We start from the raw sequence: 17630 nt of genomic DNA, 5'->3' as shown, positions 1-17630 counted from the left end.
GGAAAGGGAGAAGGGGTACTCCTGGACAAGGGAGGAGAAGGGGCTACTGCTGACAGGGGAGAAAGGGAAGGGACGAGAGTTACTGTTGGATAATAGGAGGAGGAAAGGGAGAAGGGGTATTCCTGGACAAGGGAGGGGAAGGGGCTACTTCTGACAGGGGAGAAGGGAAAGGGAAGGGACGAGAATTACTGTTGGATAAGGGGAGGAAGAAAGGGAGAAGGTACTGCTGGACAGCGGAGGAGGAACATTGGAAGGAAACAGCTGGCAGGGAGATTAAAGGAGGGATGGAATGGAGAGATCAGATGAGGGAAAGAGGAGAGACAGAGGAATGACAAGGTAGAGAGAGATTGATGCTGGGAAGGGGGGTCAGATGAAAAATAAGGAAAGAGGGACAAAGATGCTAGATCTGGTGTAGGAGAGAGGGGCATAGAAAGAACGCAGATGCCATATGGGAGGGGTGAGGGCAGACTGTGGATGGAAGAGGCAGATGCTGGATTGAAGGGACAGAGGGCAGACACTGGTTGGAAGAGAGTGAAAAGTCGATGAAAGCAGAAACCAGAGACGACAAAAGGTAGAAAAAAATAATTTTATTTCTATCTTGTGATTAGAATATATCAGATTTAAAATATGTATCCTGCTAGAGCTGATGTTAGACATAACTGGGGAGTGTAAAGCCCAGGGTGTGCGTCTTTAGCTTAGGGCTCTCTCTGACCAGGAGGCAGTTGCCCTAGTTGCACTTCCCCTAACACCATTCCTGCCATTTGTGACTGCGGTATTCTGTTAGCATGATATTTGTGTAGCATTCTGTAATAATTTGGCTTATTCAGTTTTCTTGATAGTAGAGGGGATATATGTGAAGGGGAGGGGAGACAGGGGTTTTGTTGATCCTTGCCCTGTATTATTTATATTTATAAAATGACAATTGTATAGAATATTGTTTCTTTTTATACTTTAATAAAATATGTTCAATATAAAATCATAACTATTTGAGGCTTGTGCGGATGGGATCAGATAGTTAATGGGACCGAGCTCGCGGGGACAGGGCGGCAATGGGGTTTTTAAAAATTTCAGTCTTATTAATTTGCTGGTCCACGAAATAATTATTTTATTTCCGCCGGTCCATAGGTGTAAAAAGGTTGAAGAACACTGGTTTAAACAACTACTGGAAGAAAAATATGTTTTTTATAAACAAACATGTTAGTGTGACTTTTAGCTCATTTGCAGGTCCTTTGGGTACATAACAGGCTCGTTTGTAGGACCTGTTATGTTATGGCTCCATCTTGTTCCAGACATGAAACCAAAATCCTCATCACTTTCTGTACCCAAAGAGGAAGCTCCATTATGTCAATAAGTTTTACAAAAATAATAAATATTTGTAGCAGTATGAAAATGTTTCATGTAGCAATATGAAAATGTTTCATGGATGGTTAGTGTAGCTGTCTCAGCACCCTGAAGTTCTGAGTTCAAGTCCCACTGTAGCTCCTATGACTCTGGGCAAGTCACTTAACACTTTATTGCACCAGATACAAAATAAATACCTGTCTAAAATATGTAAACCAGTTTTATTGTAACAACACAGAAAAAACAATAGATGCTTCAGCTGGGATAGATGCTTCACTTTCAGTTAGAAGTTGCAAATGTACCTGACAGTCTATATGTACATTACATAAATATAAAAACAAAGGGCTTTTTGTAATTCAACAAATTTAGATGTTCACTGAGTCTCTTTCTGAATATCAATATTAAAATATTAAGTATACTTATTTGGTGATATGTTTAAAATTTCTCTTTAGCTCTATCGTGTCTACTTTGCTTGCCCTCATGGATGGACTGGATAACAGAGGTGAAATTGTTGTCATTGGTGCTACAAACAGACTTGATTCCATAGACCCTGCACTCAGGAGACCTGGGCGTTTTGATAGGGAGTTTCTCTTCAGTCTCCCTGATCAAAAGGTAAACGTGGTAACAGATTTAAAAAAAATACATACATATATATATATATATTTATATTTATATATATGTGTATATATGTGTGTGTGTATATATATATATATATATATATATATATATATATATATATATATATATATATATATATATATATTTTGAATGTATGGAAGTCCTATGCTAAATTTGTATTTTTGTTTTATCTCATGTGATTCAAAATGTCGCATTTAAATATTGGAAAGCTGTTTTTGTTTGAGGTATTTAGATTTTCTATTTTTGACTTTTTGGGTGACCAGTGGCTGCTAACCTGGTAAGTGAGAAAAAACAAGGAAGGCAACCAAGTCACATCAAGGTCTGCGAGGGGGAAGCTCAAAGTGCCTAACTTGGCTCACAACTTACAAACCAAATATAGTGTAACATGTCAAAAAACATGTCACATTATATGATGTTATAGGGCGCTCTCAGTGTGAACCCTCAGTGATAGGAGCACAGCTCCGACACTTCACTTCTGGGTCAAGGCAATAAGCCTTCACCCGCACACCATCATCGAGTGCCCTGTGTGTGCAAAAATCAAACCAATCAACAATCAAAGTGAGTAAATGAAACTCAACACAAACAACCTGAGCGACCCCCACACAGACCCTGCCAGCCAAACCCCCTCAAAAAGCTCACACAAAATCACAAACAAAGTCAAAAACCATACCAAAAAGTGAAAAACATATCCAAAAGAAACAATACTTATCCAAACGCTGAGGATTATGCGTCGGGGTATGTATACTCCTGGATGCAGCCTCAGGGGTCCTCTGTGGTGATACCACAGGTTTCTACATATCCATCTGATGATGGTTCGTCCTCTAGTGATTCTAGTGGACATGGGGTCATGGCGTTTTTTAGGCCGAGGATCCAGGCGAGGCCCAAGGAGACGGTCCCGGGGCCGCAGGGGTTATCCAGACCGCAATACAGCCCAAACATACAACCTTCAAGTAACTCGTTCGCAAGCAGCGAGGGGTCCTTAGTGGTCAACATATCTGGGGTTGCCCTCTCCGATGCACAGACTCAAGTGCTGGAGAAGGGACTATCTTTTGTTCCCACTACTGGGTTGGATCTTTTTACAGCACATAGGGATATGGCTCGGTTTGTGAGGGGTCTCCAGATCAAGCTGTTTTTCTCTTCTCAGGCGGGTACCCGGGATGATTCTTTATTCAGGGTCAAATCTCATTGGACCCCCCCGGGGCCCATGGATGCTCATATCAAAGTATTCCGTGATTTGATATTACGTGATATTGATCAGCTTGGACAGGTTCCTCCTGGTCGTCACTTTGTTAATATGACCAGGGTGCAACAGCTTGCTCTGGAGTCTCTTAGAGATACCCCTGACTTGGATATCAAACCCGCTGATAAGGGCGGAGCTGTGGTCGTTCAATCTTTGACCCAGTACAATGCTCAGGTGGACGTGCATATCTCCAACGCAGACTGGTATATTAAACTTGAGGAGGATCCCTCCCCCGCCCTGCGTCAGGAGATTGCAGTTGTGGTGCAGGAGGCACTGCAGAATAACATCATCACTAAATCTGAGGCCAGATATTTATCCCAGGCCCCCAGCCGCAACCCCCACTTATACACTGTACCCAAAATTCATAAAACTCTCAATGACCCCCCGGGTAGACCCATTGTGTCGCTCCAGGGTACCATCCTTGAACCCTTGTCCAAAATGGTTGACCATTTTTTGAAACCCCAGGTTGCTCAGGCACGGTCTTTTGTACTGGACACCACCAATTTTCTCAATAGAATTGATATTATCCAGGTGCAGCAGTCCGATCTTCTGGTAACCATGGATTTGGAAGCTTTATATAGCAATATACCTCAGACTGAAGCCTTAAAGATTGTTGAACATCATCTATCAACGGGGCCTCACTATCGTATAACCAAAGCTTTCCTCATGCAATTGGCCACCTTGGTGTTACAAAATAACTTTTTTGAAGTGCGTGGGGAGTTTTATCTCCAAACGCACAGGGTAGCCATGGGTACAGCCATGGCCCCCAGTGTGGCTAATCTTTATGTCACTAATTTTGAGGAACGTCTGTTATATCCATCTGCATGGATGATCCATATCGCCACATGGCTCCGCTTTATTGATGATGTGTTCCTCATCTGGACTGACACCAAGGCCAGGTTTTATGAGTTTCTGACTTGGCTTAACACTCTTGATAGGCATTTAAAGTTTACTGCCACGGTCAATACAAGCAGTGTCACCTATCTGGATACCAGGGTTAGCAAAGAGCAGGGTAAACTGGTCACTACTGTGTTTCGCAAACCTACGGATCGGACTTCATATTTACATTATACTAGCTGCCATCCTGTCCGATTGCGCCAGTCGGTGCCCGTGGGGCAATTCCTCAGGATTCGTCGGATTTGCTCATCATTGAGAGAGTATAAGGCTCAGGCAAAGGCTCTGTCTCTGCGTTTTAAGGCTCGTGGCTATCCTGAATGGATTATCAGAAGAGCGTACCGTAGAGCCCGCTATGCTAACCCTGAATTGCTATGGGCTCCTGCCATTCGGCCACCTTTAGAGCAACAGGTGTGTGTCATATCATTTTCCAATCAAGCCCACCAGATAGCTAATATTGTGAGGAAGCATTGGCATGTTTTGGGACACCATACTATTTTTAAGGAGACCCCGTGTATTGCTTTTGCTCATTCTAAGAACTTGAAGGACCTTCTGGTTACCAGGAGTCGGGCCCATAGTGGGGGCAGCCATCAACCATGTGGACATTGTGATATGTGTCATTTATCTCTGTCAATTTCTACCTGGCAACATCCCCGGACTCAACGCACTTACCACCTCAGAGCGCAAACTTCGTGTGATTCTAAATGATTAGTTTATGTCATCATCTGCCCGTGTGGTTTGTGCTATGTGGGACGGACCAGCAGAAGTGTCAGGGTCAGACTGCAAGAACATAGAAGCCGGATCCGTACTGGATCCCAGTCTGCCCCTCTGGTACCCCACTGTGCTGATCTTGGTCACTGTTTTACTGACCTATCCTGGTTCGTGCTTGAGCAAGTCCCTTGGGACTTCTAGGGGGGATCGACAGGCTCATCTGAATCTCAGGGAACAATATTGGATTTTTCAATTACAATCTGTTCAGCCGAATGGCCTTAACGAAAGTGTGGAATGGAATACCATTGTTTAATAGGGTTTTTGGCTCCTTTTGGATAGTGGATTTTGGGTGCAGTGTGTGGTGTGCTTGTGTGTGTGTGTGGGGGGGGACTTTTTTGATTGTGGTGTTCCTATTGGTGGGTGTTCCCTTTTCCCTCCCTCTTTCCCTCCCACTCTCTCTCTCTCTTTTCTGTGGTTCTGATTGTGTTGAGTGCTGGCACAGTATGATTGGTTGGTTCGTGCATGATGTCACCTGTGGATCTGTTTTAGCCGGTGTGCTCTCCCTCCCGGGCACCCCGCCCTCCAGCCTTCCTCTCTGCTTGTGTTCTGTTGGAGGCCAGGTTCCTGAAGAAGGGCTCCTCCCGAAACCAGCGCGGTTGAACCTTTCCTCCTGGCGCGGTTTTTCCGTTTGTGTGACAGTTTTGGATAAGTATTGTTTCTTTTGGATATGTTTTTCACTTTTTGGTATGGTTTTTGACTTTGTTTGTGATTTTGTGTGAGCTTTTTGAGGGGGTTTGGCTGGCAGGGTCTGTGTGGGGGTCGCTCAGGTTGTTTGTGTTGAGTTTCATTTACTCACTTTGATTGTTGATTGGTTTGATTTTTGCACACACAGGGCGCTCGATGATGGTGTGCGGGTGGAGGCTTATTGCCTTGACCCAGAAGTGAAGTGTCGGAGCTGTGCTCCTATCACTGAGGGTTCACACTGAGAGCGCCCTATAACATCATATAATGTGACATGTTTTTTGACATGTTACACTATATTTGGTTTGTAAGTTGTGAGCCAAGTTAGGCACTTTGAGCTTCCCCCTCGCAGACCTTGATGTGACTTGGTTGCCTTCCTTGTTTTTTCTAGTTTAGGATTTGTTTGGCAAATTAGGAGTGTGTTGTTGTTGAACCTGGTAAGTGAGACAGGAGGGAGCTTTCCAGGGTGAGCTTCCCCTCAGAAAAGATTCTCAGCCTGCAGTTACAAATTAATTAGACACAAAGACTATAATTTAATGATTCAGTATCAGATTTATTAATCAAAGACAGTAATTAAAATAACAGCTTTCGTGTCTGGGTGCACAGTTTGCCCTTCTCGCTTCTGTACACCAGTATCCAGCTTTTATGCTATCACGTTTATATCCACTTTTACATCACATCTGTTATTTAACATAATTAGATAATACAATAGTAAGACAGGTCACATCGTCTAAGAGCTAACTGTTGGAAAAGAAGTGTGAGCCACACCTGCTATATTTCCTCTTAAAATTACAAACACACATTTACAAACATAATCTTTTAATTATTTTATGTCTTGTTTCATTGTACCTTAACTATCATCACTAAGTAACAAAAAAGATAAAAATTCTGAAGAATCTGTCCCTATCCACCCTCTCTATGCCCCTCATGATCTTGAAGGTCTCTATCATATCTCCCCTGAGCCTCCTTTTCTCCAGAGAGAAGAGCCCCAGCCTATCCAGCCTCTCAGCGTATGAGCAGTGTTCCAGCCCTCTTACCATTTTGGTTGCTCTCCTTTGGACTCTCTCAAGTACCGCCATGTCCTTCTTGAGGTGCGGCGACCAATACTGAACGCAGTATTCCAGATGTGGACGCACCATCGCTCGATACAATGGCATGATGACTTCCCGTGTTCTGGTTGCTATGCCCTTCTTTATGATGCCCAGCATCCTGTTGGCTTTTTTCGAGGCTGCTGCGCACTGTGCAGATGGCTTCAGTGATGCATCCACCAGCACACCCAAGTCTCTCTCGAGTCTGCTGTCTCCCAACAATACCCCCCCTAATTTGTAACTGAACAACGGGTTCTTTTTCCCTATATGCATGACCTTGCATTTGTCCACGTTGAAGCGCATTTGCCATTTGTTTGCCCAGTCTTCCAGCTTGTCTAGGTCCCTTTGTAGGTCCTCACTGGTCCTAACTCTGCCGCACAGTTTGGTATCGTCTGCGAATTTTATAACCTCACACTTTGCCTCCTTTTCCAGGTCATTGATGAATATGTTAAAGAGTAAAGGCCCCAGCACCGATCCCTGTGGCACACCGCTCGTGACTCCCCGCCAGTCAGAATACTGACCCTTTACTCCAACCCTCTGCTGTCTACCCGACAGCCAGTGCTTGATCCATCTGTGCACATCCCCTCCCACCCCGTGGTTCCACAGCTTCTTAAGTAGCCTTTTATGCGGCACCTTGTCAAAAGCCTTTTGAAAGTCAAGGTAAATGATGTCTATGGGCTCCCCATTGTCCCCCTGCTTATCCCCTCAAAGAAGTACAGCAGGTTCGTTAGGCACGACCTTCCCTTACAGAATCCGTGCTGGCTTGTTCTCAGTAGGCCATTCCTCTCGATGTGCTCGCAAATGCCGTCCTTGATCATAGCTTCCACCATCTTCCCTATAATTGAAGTCAGGCTCACCGGCCTGTAGTTCCCGGCCTGTAGCTTGTTTGTGTAACTGCGTTTTCTGGATAGTGAGGCTGAAAAGTCCCCTCCTAAGCTTCTTTTAGCAGGAGTAGATTGTTTCTGATGCACTTAATGACCTTAGGTGGGTTCTGGGTAGGCTGTTGGCATATTCAATATTTGCTCACAGAATGCTCTGTATTAGAGCCGGTGATTCCACCTTTAAGACCACTGTTGCTAGACTTCCTTAGGGCTATTGTTATTTGGCCAGGGCTTTGATGATCTCATGCATTCTGTAGTGGACTGTCGCTCTTAAACTTTGCCTGCCAGTAGACCTAGATCCTCTAGAGCAGTGTTTTTCAACCGCTGTTCCGCGGCACACTAGTGTGCCGCGAGATGTTGCCTGGTGTGCCGTACGGTCAGGGCCGCCATCAGGGCAGTACCACCAGTCTAGGGAGAGGGGCGGTCCGCCCCACGTGGACAGTAGAGAGCTGGACGGGGGACCCGCGGAGTTCAACACATCTCGAGCCGCGAGGCTCGTCTTCTGTTCCTGCCTGCCCTGCAGCTAACATATAGCCGATCGCAAGCGTTCCCCGATGTCAGCGCTGACGTCGGAGGGAGGGCTTAAGCAAAGCCTGCCCTCCGACGTCAGCGCTGACGTCGGAGAATACTTCCGTTCGGCTATTTGTGTGCGGCAGGGCAGACAGGAAGCAGAAGACAAGCCTCGCGGCTTGAGCTTCGTTTTGCTGAGAAAGTTGCAAAGATGGGCTGGTAGGCAAACACGGAACACAAAAGGGGGGAGGGAGTGCGTTTTGGACACAAGGCATGAACTTGGGAGAGAGGAAGGGAGGGAAAGAGATGCTGAGGTGGGGGAGGGAATGCGTTTTTGGACACAGAAGAAATGGACTTGGGAGAGGAAGGGAGGGAAAGAGATGCTGAGGTGGGGGAGGGAATGCGTTTTTGGACACAGAAGAAATGGACTTGGGAGAGAGGAAGGGAGGGAAAGAGATGCTGAGGTGGGGGAGGGAATGCGTTTTTGGACACAGAAGAAATGGACTTTGGAGAGAGGAAGTGAGGGAAAGAGATGGTTGTGTACACGGGGAATAGAAGAAAGGAGAATTTTTGGTCATAGGGAGGGAGTGAGGTACAGATAGTGGCATACCAGGGTGGGGGGGGCGGTCTGCCCCACCCCGGGTTTACGTCCCAAGGGGGTGCACAGCTGGCCACCCTCCAGTGTTGTCCCTAGGCCGGCAAACTGCGGCTCTTTAGCCACTTGAGTGCCGCCACCGCCAACGGTGTTGTTGGCGGTGGCAGCATTATAAAATACTTTCTTTGTGTTTATTTGATTCCTATTCAAGAGAATTACTTTATATATAGTCAATATAGGCACAGAGTTAAATTTTTTAACATTTTCTAATGGTGGTGTGCCTCGTGATTTTTTTCATGAAACAAGTGTGCCTTTGCCCAAAAAAGGTTGAAAAACACTGCTCTAGAGCAGTGTTTTTCAACCACTGGTCCGTGGACCGGTGCCGGTCTGCAGGAAATTTCTACCGGTCCACACAGGGCCGGTGAGATTGATTAACTTCAATTTCCCGCCGGTCCGCACAGGGCCGGCAAGATCGACAAGATATTTCAGCTGGTCCGCGCTGGGCTGGAGAGATCATGGGGAGCCTCCAACAGTAGCTTTCTCCCCTCTCTGCAGCTTTCCTTACTTACCAGCACAGCGAATCACGAAGGCAGCCTTGGAGCTTTTGCTGAGTCGCGGCCACCTCTGATGATGCAACATCCTCTTTCCTCAGAGGCAGCGAGACCCAACAAAGGACCCGAGGCTGCCTTCCTGAATTGCTGCGCTGGCAAGTAAGGAGAGCTGCTCGGAGGGGAGAAAGCCTCTGTTGTAGGCTGGGAAGCTGCTGGGCAAGGGAAAAAAAAGGGACAGCTGCTACTGGACCTGGAGAGGGAGAAGGAGAGATGCTGCTGGGAGGGGAGGAGGGAAAGGAGTCTGGGAAGCTGCTGGGCAAGGGGAAAAATGGGACAGCTGCTATTAGACCTGGAGGGAAGCATAAGGAGAGATGCTGCTGGGAGGGGAGGAGGGAAAGGAGTCTGGGAAGCAGTTGGTCCTAGTTGCACTCCCCTAACACTATTCCTGTCATGTATGACTACAATATTCTGTTAGCATGATATTTCTGTGTAGCATTCTGTAATAATTTGGCTTGTTCAGTTTTCTTGATAGTAGAGGGGATATATGTGAAGGGGAGGGGAGACAGAGGTTTTGTTGATCCTTGCTCTGTATTATTTGTATTTATATGTATGACAATTTTACAGAATATTGTTTCTTTTTATACTTTAATAAAATACATTCAATATAAAATCATAACTGAGGCTTGTGCGGATGGGATCAGATGATTTGCGGGAACCGAGCTCGCGGAGATGGGGCGGACACAGGGTTTTAAAATTTTAGTTCTAGTAGCTTGCCGGTCCACAAAATAATTCTTTTATTTCTGCCAGTCTATAGGTGTAAAAAGGTTGAAAAACACTGCTCTAGAGCATTGTCCCACAAACTTTCTACACAGTGGCCGTGGCTCGAGGCACCTGGAAGTGTGCAGATATCGCCTTGATGACATCACGCGCATGTGTAACATCATCATGTCGATATCTGTGTGTGTGTGAAGGCCCTCCAGGTGGGCCCTGAGAAGCCAGTGGGGTGTGCCAGAAGGGAAGAGGGCTAGAGAGAAGGATAAGTGCTGGTGCCCACGGATTGCCTTTCGCCAGTCCTGAAGGCGGCCATCTTTGTTTTTGCTTCAAACTTCACAGATCGCCACCTCAGGACATAATGGCATGGATTCATACCGTAAATGTGGCGGATGCCTGCTGGATTCGCAGCCCTGTATCACTTGTGCTGCGGCCTGTGAGGGGTGTGAACCATGCATGGATCCTGCACTATCCTCCGGGGAGGCCCTGCTTTCCTCTTATTCTGCCAGAGACACCAAATTTGGGCGAGGAGGGCGCTTCCGTGAAATGCAAGCGCAGTTCCAGGGAAAAGTCTCATAAGTCTTCAAAACATTCCAGATCTGAGTACCGCAGATCGGCTCTGGCCGCCGGGGACTATTTTCTGCCGTAATTGTGGATATGATGTATCAGGCTTTCATGAGAAAGTGGGCTATGCCTGTGTTTGTCTCCTCAAACTCCGGTACGGCAGTCTGTGCAGCCTTTGGATTCCAGCATGTCAGTCTGCTTCCTTGCTGGTCCGCTTGAAAGCCAGTGGCAACTTCCTGCTATTGCCTCGGTGCCTGTGTCAATTTCTATGCGGTTGCTGTCGCACGGCTCTTCGGCGGGCTCCGCTGACGTGGCTAGCCTAGTGGATCTCGGGGATTTACAGAACACTGATTTCGGCAATCTGGGAGAGGATAAGATGGTGCACAGGCTCTTTATGTTCAGTCGCCTTCCTGATCTTATCTCTGAATCCCTGCGGACATTGAAATTTGATTCAGATTTAGCAGTTCAGGTGAGTGTTTCATCATGAGTTCTAAGCCCCCATTTTCCACAGCATTTCCGGATCACGTAGATCTGGCAGAAATGCTCTTGGAGGTTTGGGAGGCCCTGGAGAGTCCCCTGAATTGCGCTAGGGTCATGGCCAAATTGTATCCCATGGCTTCGGAATTTTCTAAGCATCTAGTCCTGCCGAGGGTGGATTCGGCGGTGGCTCAAGTAACTAAACGTACTTCTTTTCCTTTGGATGGGGAGGGGTTGTCCTGAAGGATGTCCAGGACCGAAGACTAGATTTTATCATGAAGCGTCTTTTTGATTCCGCTGCGATGGGGATGCGAGCTGTAGTGGCCACTTCCTTTGTGGCTAGGGCATGTCATACTAAATTTCATTAGGATCCTGAGAAGGTTGTCCTTCGGGATCTCGACTTCCTGGTTTTTGGAGTGAATTATTTGGCAGACACACTCTATGATATTTTGAAAGTTTTTACTAAGCTGGGAGCTTATTCAGTTTCTGCTAGGAGAATGTTATGGATTCGCCAATGGTCAGGTGATTATTCATCCAAGGCTATGCTGACCTAATTACCCTTCAAAGGTTTGCTGTTATGTGGCCAGGGCTTGGATGACCTGATGACAAGTGTCCAGGACCATAAGCCTAAGGTGCTTCCTGGCTCTAGGCCTTGTCCGACCAGGGGGATGGGACGGCTGAATTTTCATCCCTTCTGGAGAACCTCACAGTATGCCGGACCCCCTGCGGTGGGATAGCGTTGGGGAGCAACCTACAGACCTCACTTTGGAGGTACATTGTGCCAACAGCCTTCCAACTCTCGACCTGTCCCTTCCAAGAGGAAATTCTGATGCCAAGTCTCTGGGGAGACCCCCCGAATTGGGGGGCAGCTTTCTGCCTTCCTTCCAGAATGGCTAAAGATAACCTCAGACCAGTGGGTCCTAGAGGTCCTCAGGAACGGTCTTTGACTGCAGTTCTTCCGGCCACCGACGGACTTCTTGTCCTCTCCTGAAGGAAATCTGGACAGGGCCAGCAAGATACGCGCTACGGTGTGCCGGTTACTGGATCTGGCTGCCATAAAGCTGGCCTCACAGGACAACTTGGGCTCTGGGAGATACTCGATTTACTTCATCGTGCCAAAGAAGGACTCCGACGTATGCAGAGCAATTCTGGACCTGAAAGCTGTGAACGCATTCTTGCGAGTTCCACGTTTCCGGATGGAAACGGTGTGTTCTGTCATAGCAATGGTGGCACCCGGGGAGTTTTTGGCTTCCTTGGAACTCACAGAAGTGTATCTCCACATTCTGATATTCAGAGTAACATAGTAGATGACGGCAGATAAAGTCTCGAATGGTCCATCCAGTCTGCCCAACCTGATTCAATTAAAAAAATTAAAAAAATTTTCTTCTTAGCTATTTCTTGGCAAGAATTCAAAGTTCTATCTAGTACTGTTCTTGGGCTTCAACTGCTGAAGTCTCTGTTAAAGCTCACTCCAGCCCATCCACACTCTCCCAGCCATTGAAGCCCTCCCCAGCCCATCCTCAACCTAAAGGCCATATACAGACACATACCGTGTAAGTCTGCCCAGTACTGTGCTTAGTTCTTCAATATTTACTATTTATTTTCTGATTCTAGATCCTCTGTGTTCATCTCATGCTTCTTTGAACTCTATCACCATTTTCCTCTCCACCACCTCTCTCGGGAGCGCATTCCAGGCATCCACTACCCTCTCCGTAAAGTAGAATTTCCTAACATTGCTCTTGAATCTACCACCCCTGAACCTCAAATTATGTCCTCTGGTTTTACCATTTCCTTTCTCTGGAAAAGTATTGAACGTCTGAATCATATCTCCCTTGTCCCTCCTTTTTTCTAGGGTATACATATTCAGGGCTTCCAGTTTCTCCTCATACGTCTTCTGGCACAAACCTCCTATCATTTTCGTCACCATCCTCTGGACTGCTTCAAGTCTAATTACGTCCTTCGCCAGATACGGTCTCCAAAACTAAACACAATACTCAAAGTGGGGCCTCACTAATGACTTGTACAGGGGCATCAACACCTTCTTCCTTTTACTGGCTACGCCTCTCTTTATACAACCCAGCATCCTTCTGGCAGCAGCCACCGCCTTGTCACATTGTTTTTTTGCCTTTAGATCCTCAGACACTATCACCCCAAGGTCCCTCTTCCTGTCCGTGCATATCAGCCTTTCACCTCCCAGAATATACGGTTCCTCCGATTATTAATCCCCGAATGCATTACTTTGCCTTGAATTTTAGTTGCCAAATAGACCATTCCGCTAACTTTTACAGATCCTTTTTCATATTTTCCACTCTTCGGTGTCTACTCTGTTACAAATCTTGGTATCATCTGCAAAAAGGCACACTTTTCCTTCTAACCCTTCAGCAATGTCACTCACAAACATATTGAACAGGATCGGCTCCAGCACCAAATCCTGAGAGACTCCGCTACTCACCTTTTCTTCCTCCGAGCGACTTCCATTAGCCACCACCCTCTGAAGTCTGTCCAGTTTCTAATCCAGTTCACCACTTTTGGTCCTAACTTCAGCCTTTCAAGTTTGTTCAAGAGCCTCCCAGATCACTGGAGGTTCGAGGTTTCATGTTCTCGGGAGGCGTTTCCAGTTCGCGGTGCTCCGTTTCAGCTTGGCATTGGCGCCCAGATCTTTTCCCAAGATCATGGTGGTGGTGGCTGCCCATCTGTGTTCTCTGGGTGTGCTCATGCATCCGTACCTCGATGATTGTTTGATCAGAGCTCCCTCGTGGGCGCAGGTTCACTTGGCAGTTCGCCAACTGGTGTCCTTGCTGGAATGTCTCGGATGGGTGATCAATCTGAAGAAGAGTCGCCTCGAGCCGACCCAGGACTTGGAGTACCTGGGAATCCGGTTCCACACGGGTCTGAACTGGGTATTTCTTCCAGAATCCAGAAAACTCAAGCTCAGGAGTACGATTCGGGACATGTTAGCGGTCCCTATAGTGGTCCCAGCATCGATGGCCTGGCAGTATCTTCAGGTGTTGGGTCTCATGGTGACAACCTTAGATTTGATTTTATGGGCGACAGCTCACCTCCGTCCTCTTCAGTCATCCCTTCTGATGCGGTGGAATCCCCAGAGAGATGCGCTGGGGGGGTGGGGGAAGTGAAGCTGGCTTTGTTGGCAGTGGTGCGCAGCAGTTTGATGTGGTTGAATGCGGTCACTCTGCAAAGTGCTCCCTCTGCGGGTCTTGGACTGGGTGACCTTGATTACGCACGCGAGTCTCTCCAGATGGGGAGCAGTTTGCATGTCTGTCCCAATCCAGGGCCATTGGACACCGAGGGAGAGCAGATGGTCGATCAGTCGACTGGAGCTGTGAGCAATCTGGTTTGCTCTGCTGAGATTTCAAGGGATTCTCCACCGGAAGATTGTCCATGTGTTCTTGGACAATGCGACGGCTGTTATCTATGTCAATCATCAAGGCAGCACGAGGAGTTCCATGCTGAGCTTGAAGGCTCGGATGCTGTTTGCTTTGGCAGAGCATCATCTCTTGGCTTTGTGCGCAGCTCATTTGGCCGGCGTAGACAACGTTCAGGCAGACTTCCTCAGTCGTCAGATTTTGGACCAGGGAGAATGGTCCCTGTCCGGGCTGGCATTTTAAGGCCATAGTGTGCTGCTGGGTTTGTCCCACCTTCGATCTGATGGCATCATCAAAGAACAGGAAGGCGGACAGATTCTTCAGCTGCAGACGGGAGGTCATCAGCGAAGGACTTGACGCTCTAGTTCAACCTTGTCCCGCAGGGGAACTTCTGTATGTCTTTTTCCTGTGGCCCATAATAGGGTGCATGCTGCGCCGGGTGTCCTCTCACAGGGGTCCGGTGATCCTTGGAGCTCCGGACTGGCCCAGAAGACCTTGGTACGCAGATTTTGTGAGGTTGAGCTTGGAGAGAGGTCTGCGTCTTCCATGCCATCGGAGGTTGCTCACGCAGGGCCCGATTGCACTTCAAGATCCGGACTGCTTTGGTCTTACGAACTGGCGCTTGAGCGAGCATCCTTGACGGCCAGAGGTTATTCCTCTATGGTTATCGCCACGCTCCTCCAGAGCAAGCCGAAATCAACTGTATCGGCCTATGCGAAAGCCTGGAGGTGCTTTCAGGCTTTGTGTGCGGGAGTTCCAGTGGACCCTTTTGTACCATTCTGGACTTCCTGCAGGAGGGCCTCAGGAAGGATATGGCGGTTTTTCCCCTCCGTGTCCAGATTGCGGGACTTTCCTGTTTAGGTCCCTCTTTGTTCAGGGGTTCTCTGGCATCTCACCCGGACATTGCCCAATTTTTGAGGGGAGCAGGGAGGCTGCGGCCTCTCTTGCAACAGCCTTGCCCAACCTGGACCCTGAATTTGGTCCTACGTTTCCTGACTCGTCCGCCTTATAAACCCCTGGATAGGATCTCTCTGAAGGATCTTACCATTAAGACCATCTTCCTTTTGGCGGTCATCTCAGCGCGGAGAATGTCGGAGCTTCAGGCTATGACTTGCAGAGATCCCTTTCTTCGCATCATGGAGTCTGCAGTGATTTTGAGGACTGTGCCTTCTTTTCTTCTGAAAGTGGTTTCCTCTTTCCACGTCAACCAGGAAGTTCAGCTGCCAGCCTTTGTTCCTTCGGGTTCCAAGTCCTAAGGACCATGTTTTGCAGTCTCTGGATGTGCGGCGTCTCCTTTTGAGATATCTAAAGGCCACTAACAACTTCCATCTTTCGGACCATCTGTTTGTCCGGGTCAGCCTGCTTCCAAGGCTACTATCTCGCGGTGGATACGTGCGGCCATTTCCGCGACCTATGTGGCAGCGGGAAGAAGCCTCCCAATGGGATTAAAGCTCACTCTACCAGAGAAATGGCTTCCTCGTGGGCTGAATCTTATGCAGTCTCGCCTGAGCAAATTTGTTGGGCAGCCACATGAGCTTTTTTTCATACTTTATCTAGGTTTTATCGACTTGATGTGGCAGCTAAGGGTGATGTGGCCTTTGGCTCTTCTGTTCTGGCGGCGGGCTCATCGGGCCCCCCCTCTGTGATTTGGGACTGCTTTGATACGTCCCACGAGTTCAGCCTCCAGAGAGATTGTACAAGAATGAAAGATTAGGCTTCTTACTTCTAATCTTCCTTCTTGTAAATCTCCTCTGGAGGCTGAACACCTGCCTATCTGTTTTGTCCAATTCGCAGGTCACCTCTTCATTAACTGGTAAGCTGGATTTCTGTCTTTGACCAGCCTCATTAAGAATTACATACGCATTTCCCTTTGTAAGGTTTAAGGGTTGGTGGGGTTCCCGGGGAAAGGGTGTGTGTGTGCCCTTTCTGATCTTCAGGCTGTGTCTACGTTCCATAAAATTTCCTATGTTTTGCAGTTTTATAATGTTTGCATTATTTGTTTGATTACAGTTGGCCTTTTTTGGCTGAAGTTTTTAGTGTAATATTTTCTTGAGCAGAATTGACTGGTAGTGGGAGATCCTGCGCCCTCTCTCTTTTCTTCTGTTTCCTGTTGTCATAGATCTACCTGGCTTTTCTACTAACTGAGCATGACAGGAAGCTCCCAGGCAGGTAGCCAAAGGGGAGGGAACAAGTTTTAGTATACCTGCAGCAGAAGCTATCAGACATACAAGAACCCACATGTTCAGCTTCAGAGGAAATTTACAAGAAGGAAGATTACAAGAAGGAAATTGAACGAGTCCAAAACTAAACTACTTTGGCTCGGCCCTAAACTTGATCAATTACCCACTTCCATCCCACTGCCCACAGGCTCCTCTCTACAGCTGGAATTCTCTAGCAAAGTTCTGGGCATCACCATAGATTCATCTTTATCCTTCAACGACCACCTCAACTCCCTGATAAAAAAATGCTTTTGCAGCCTTCACATGCTGAGGAAAGTGAGATCTTGCTTCCACCAAAAACACTTTGCCGTCCTCGTACAATCCATTATCCTCTCCAGATTGGATTATTGCAATTCCATTTACCTAAGCTTAACAAAGAAAAGCCTCCACAGACTCCAACTAATCCAGAACACCGCGGCCAAACTTATCTTCTCAAAAAGTAAATTTGACCATGTCACACCGCTCCTATCCAAACTCCACTGGCTTCCCGTTATTTCCAGGGTCTACTTTAAATGTGCCTGCCTAACCTTCAAGATCCTCCATGGTATCCTTCCTCCTTTTATCCCTCTATCCTGGAATTCCTCAAATCCAACCTCCACTAGATCCACTCAAAAATTAAAACTATCCTACCCCTCCTTAAAAGGCATCTCCCTTGTTGGTAAACTTGGCTCTTCCCTCCCTTTCCGAATCACTCAGCTCTGGAACAGTCTCCCTTTCCCTCTCCGCAATTTGAGCCCCCTTCTACCATTCCGTAAGCATCTGAAGACCTGGCTCTTCTCCAGAACGTAACCCCGTCCCGCTCCTGGCACTCTCACACCAACCTCTCTTCTCTCATACTTATATAATTCCACTGGAGTTCCGTTCCTTCCCTAACCATGTAAACCGTGTCGAGCTCCATCTGCGGAGATGATGCGGTATATAAACCCAAGATTTAGATTAGATTAGATTAGATTAGCAGAGGTAAGAAACCTAATCTTTCATTTGTGTAGTTTCTTCAACTTTCTAACGCAAGAGTCTTTGCACTA

The 17630-nt window shown here is 47.3% G+C and overlaps 1 protein-coding gene across 3 annotated transcripts in view; it reads left to right on the top strand.

The window, feature by feature from the left end:
- ATAD2B (ATPase family AAA domain containing 2B) overlaps positions 1–17630 on the top strand; it is a 528611-nt gene that overhangs the window by 254217 nt on the left and 256764 nt on the right. For all 3 annotated transcript variants that reach the window (XM_033936345.1, XM_033936343.1, XM_033936342.1), the window contains exon 14: positions 1794–1953. In XM_033936345.1, coding sequence (XP_033792236.1) covers positions 1794–1953 — 160 coding nt within the window. The remainder of the gene's footprint in view (positions 1–1793; positions 1954–17630) is intronic.

This window comes from Geotrypetes seraphini, chromosome 3 (genome assembly GCF_902459505.1).
Source record: "Geotrypetes seraphini chromosome 3, aGeoSer1.1, whole genome shotgun sequence".
In the NCBI taxonomy this organism is placed as follows: Eukaryota; Metazoa; Chordata; class Amphibia; order Gymnophiona; family Dermophiidae; genus Geotrypetes; species Geotrypetes seraphini.
Note: the sequence above shows the minus strand (reverse complement) of the source record. Positions and strands in the feature narration are given on the sequence as shown.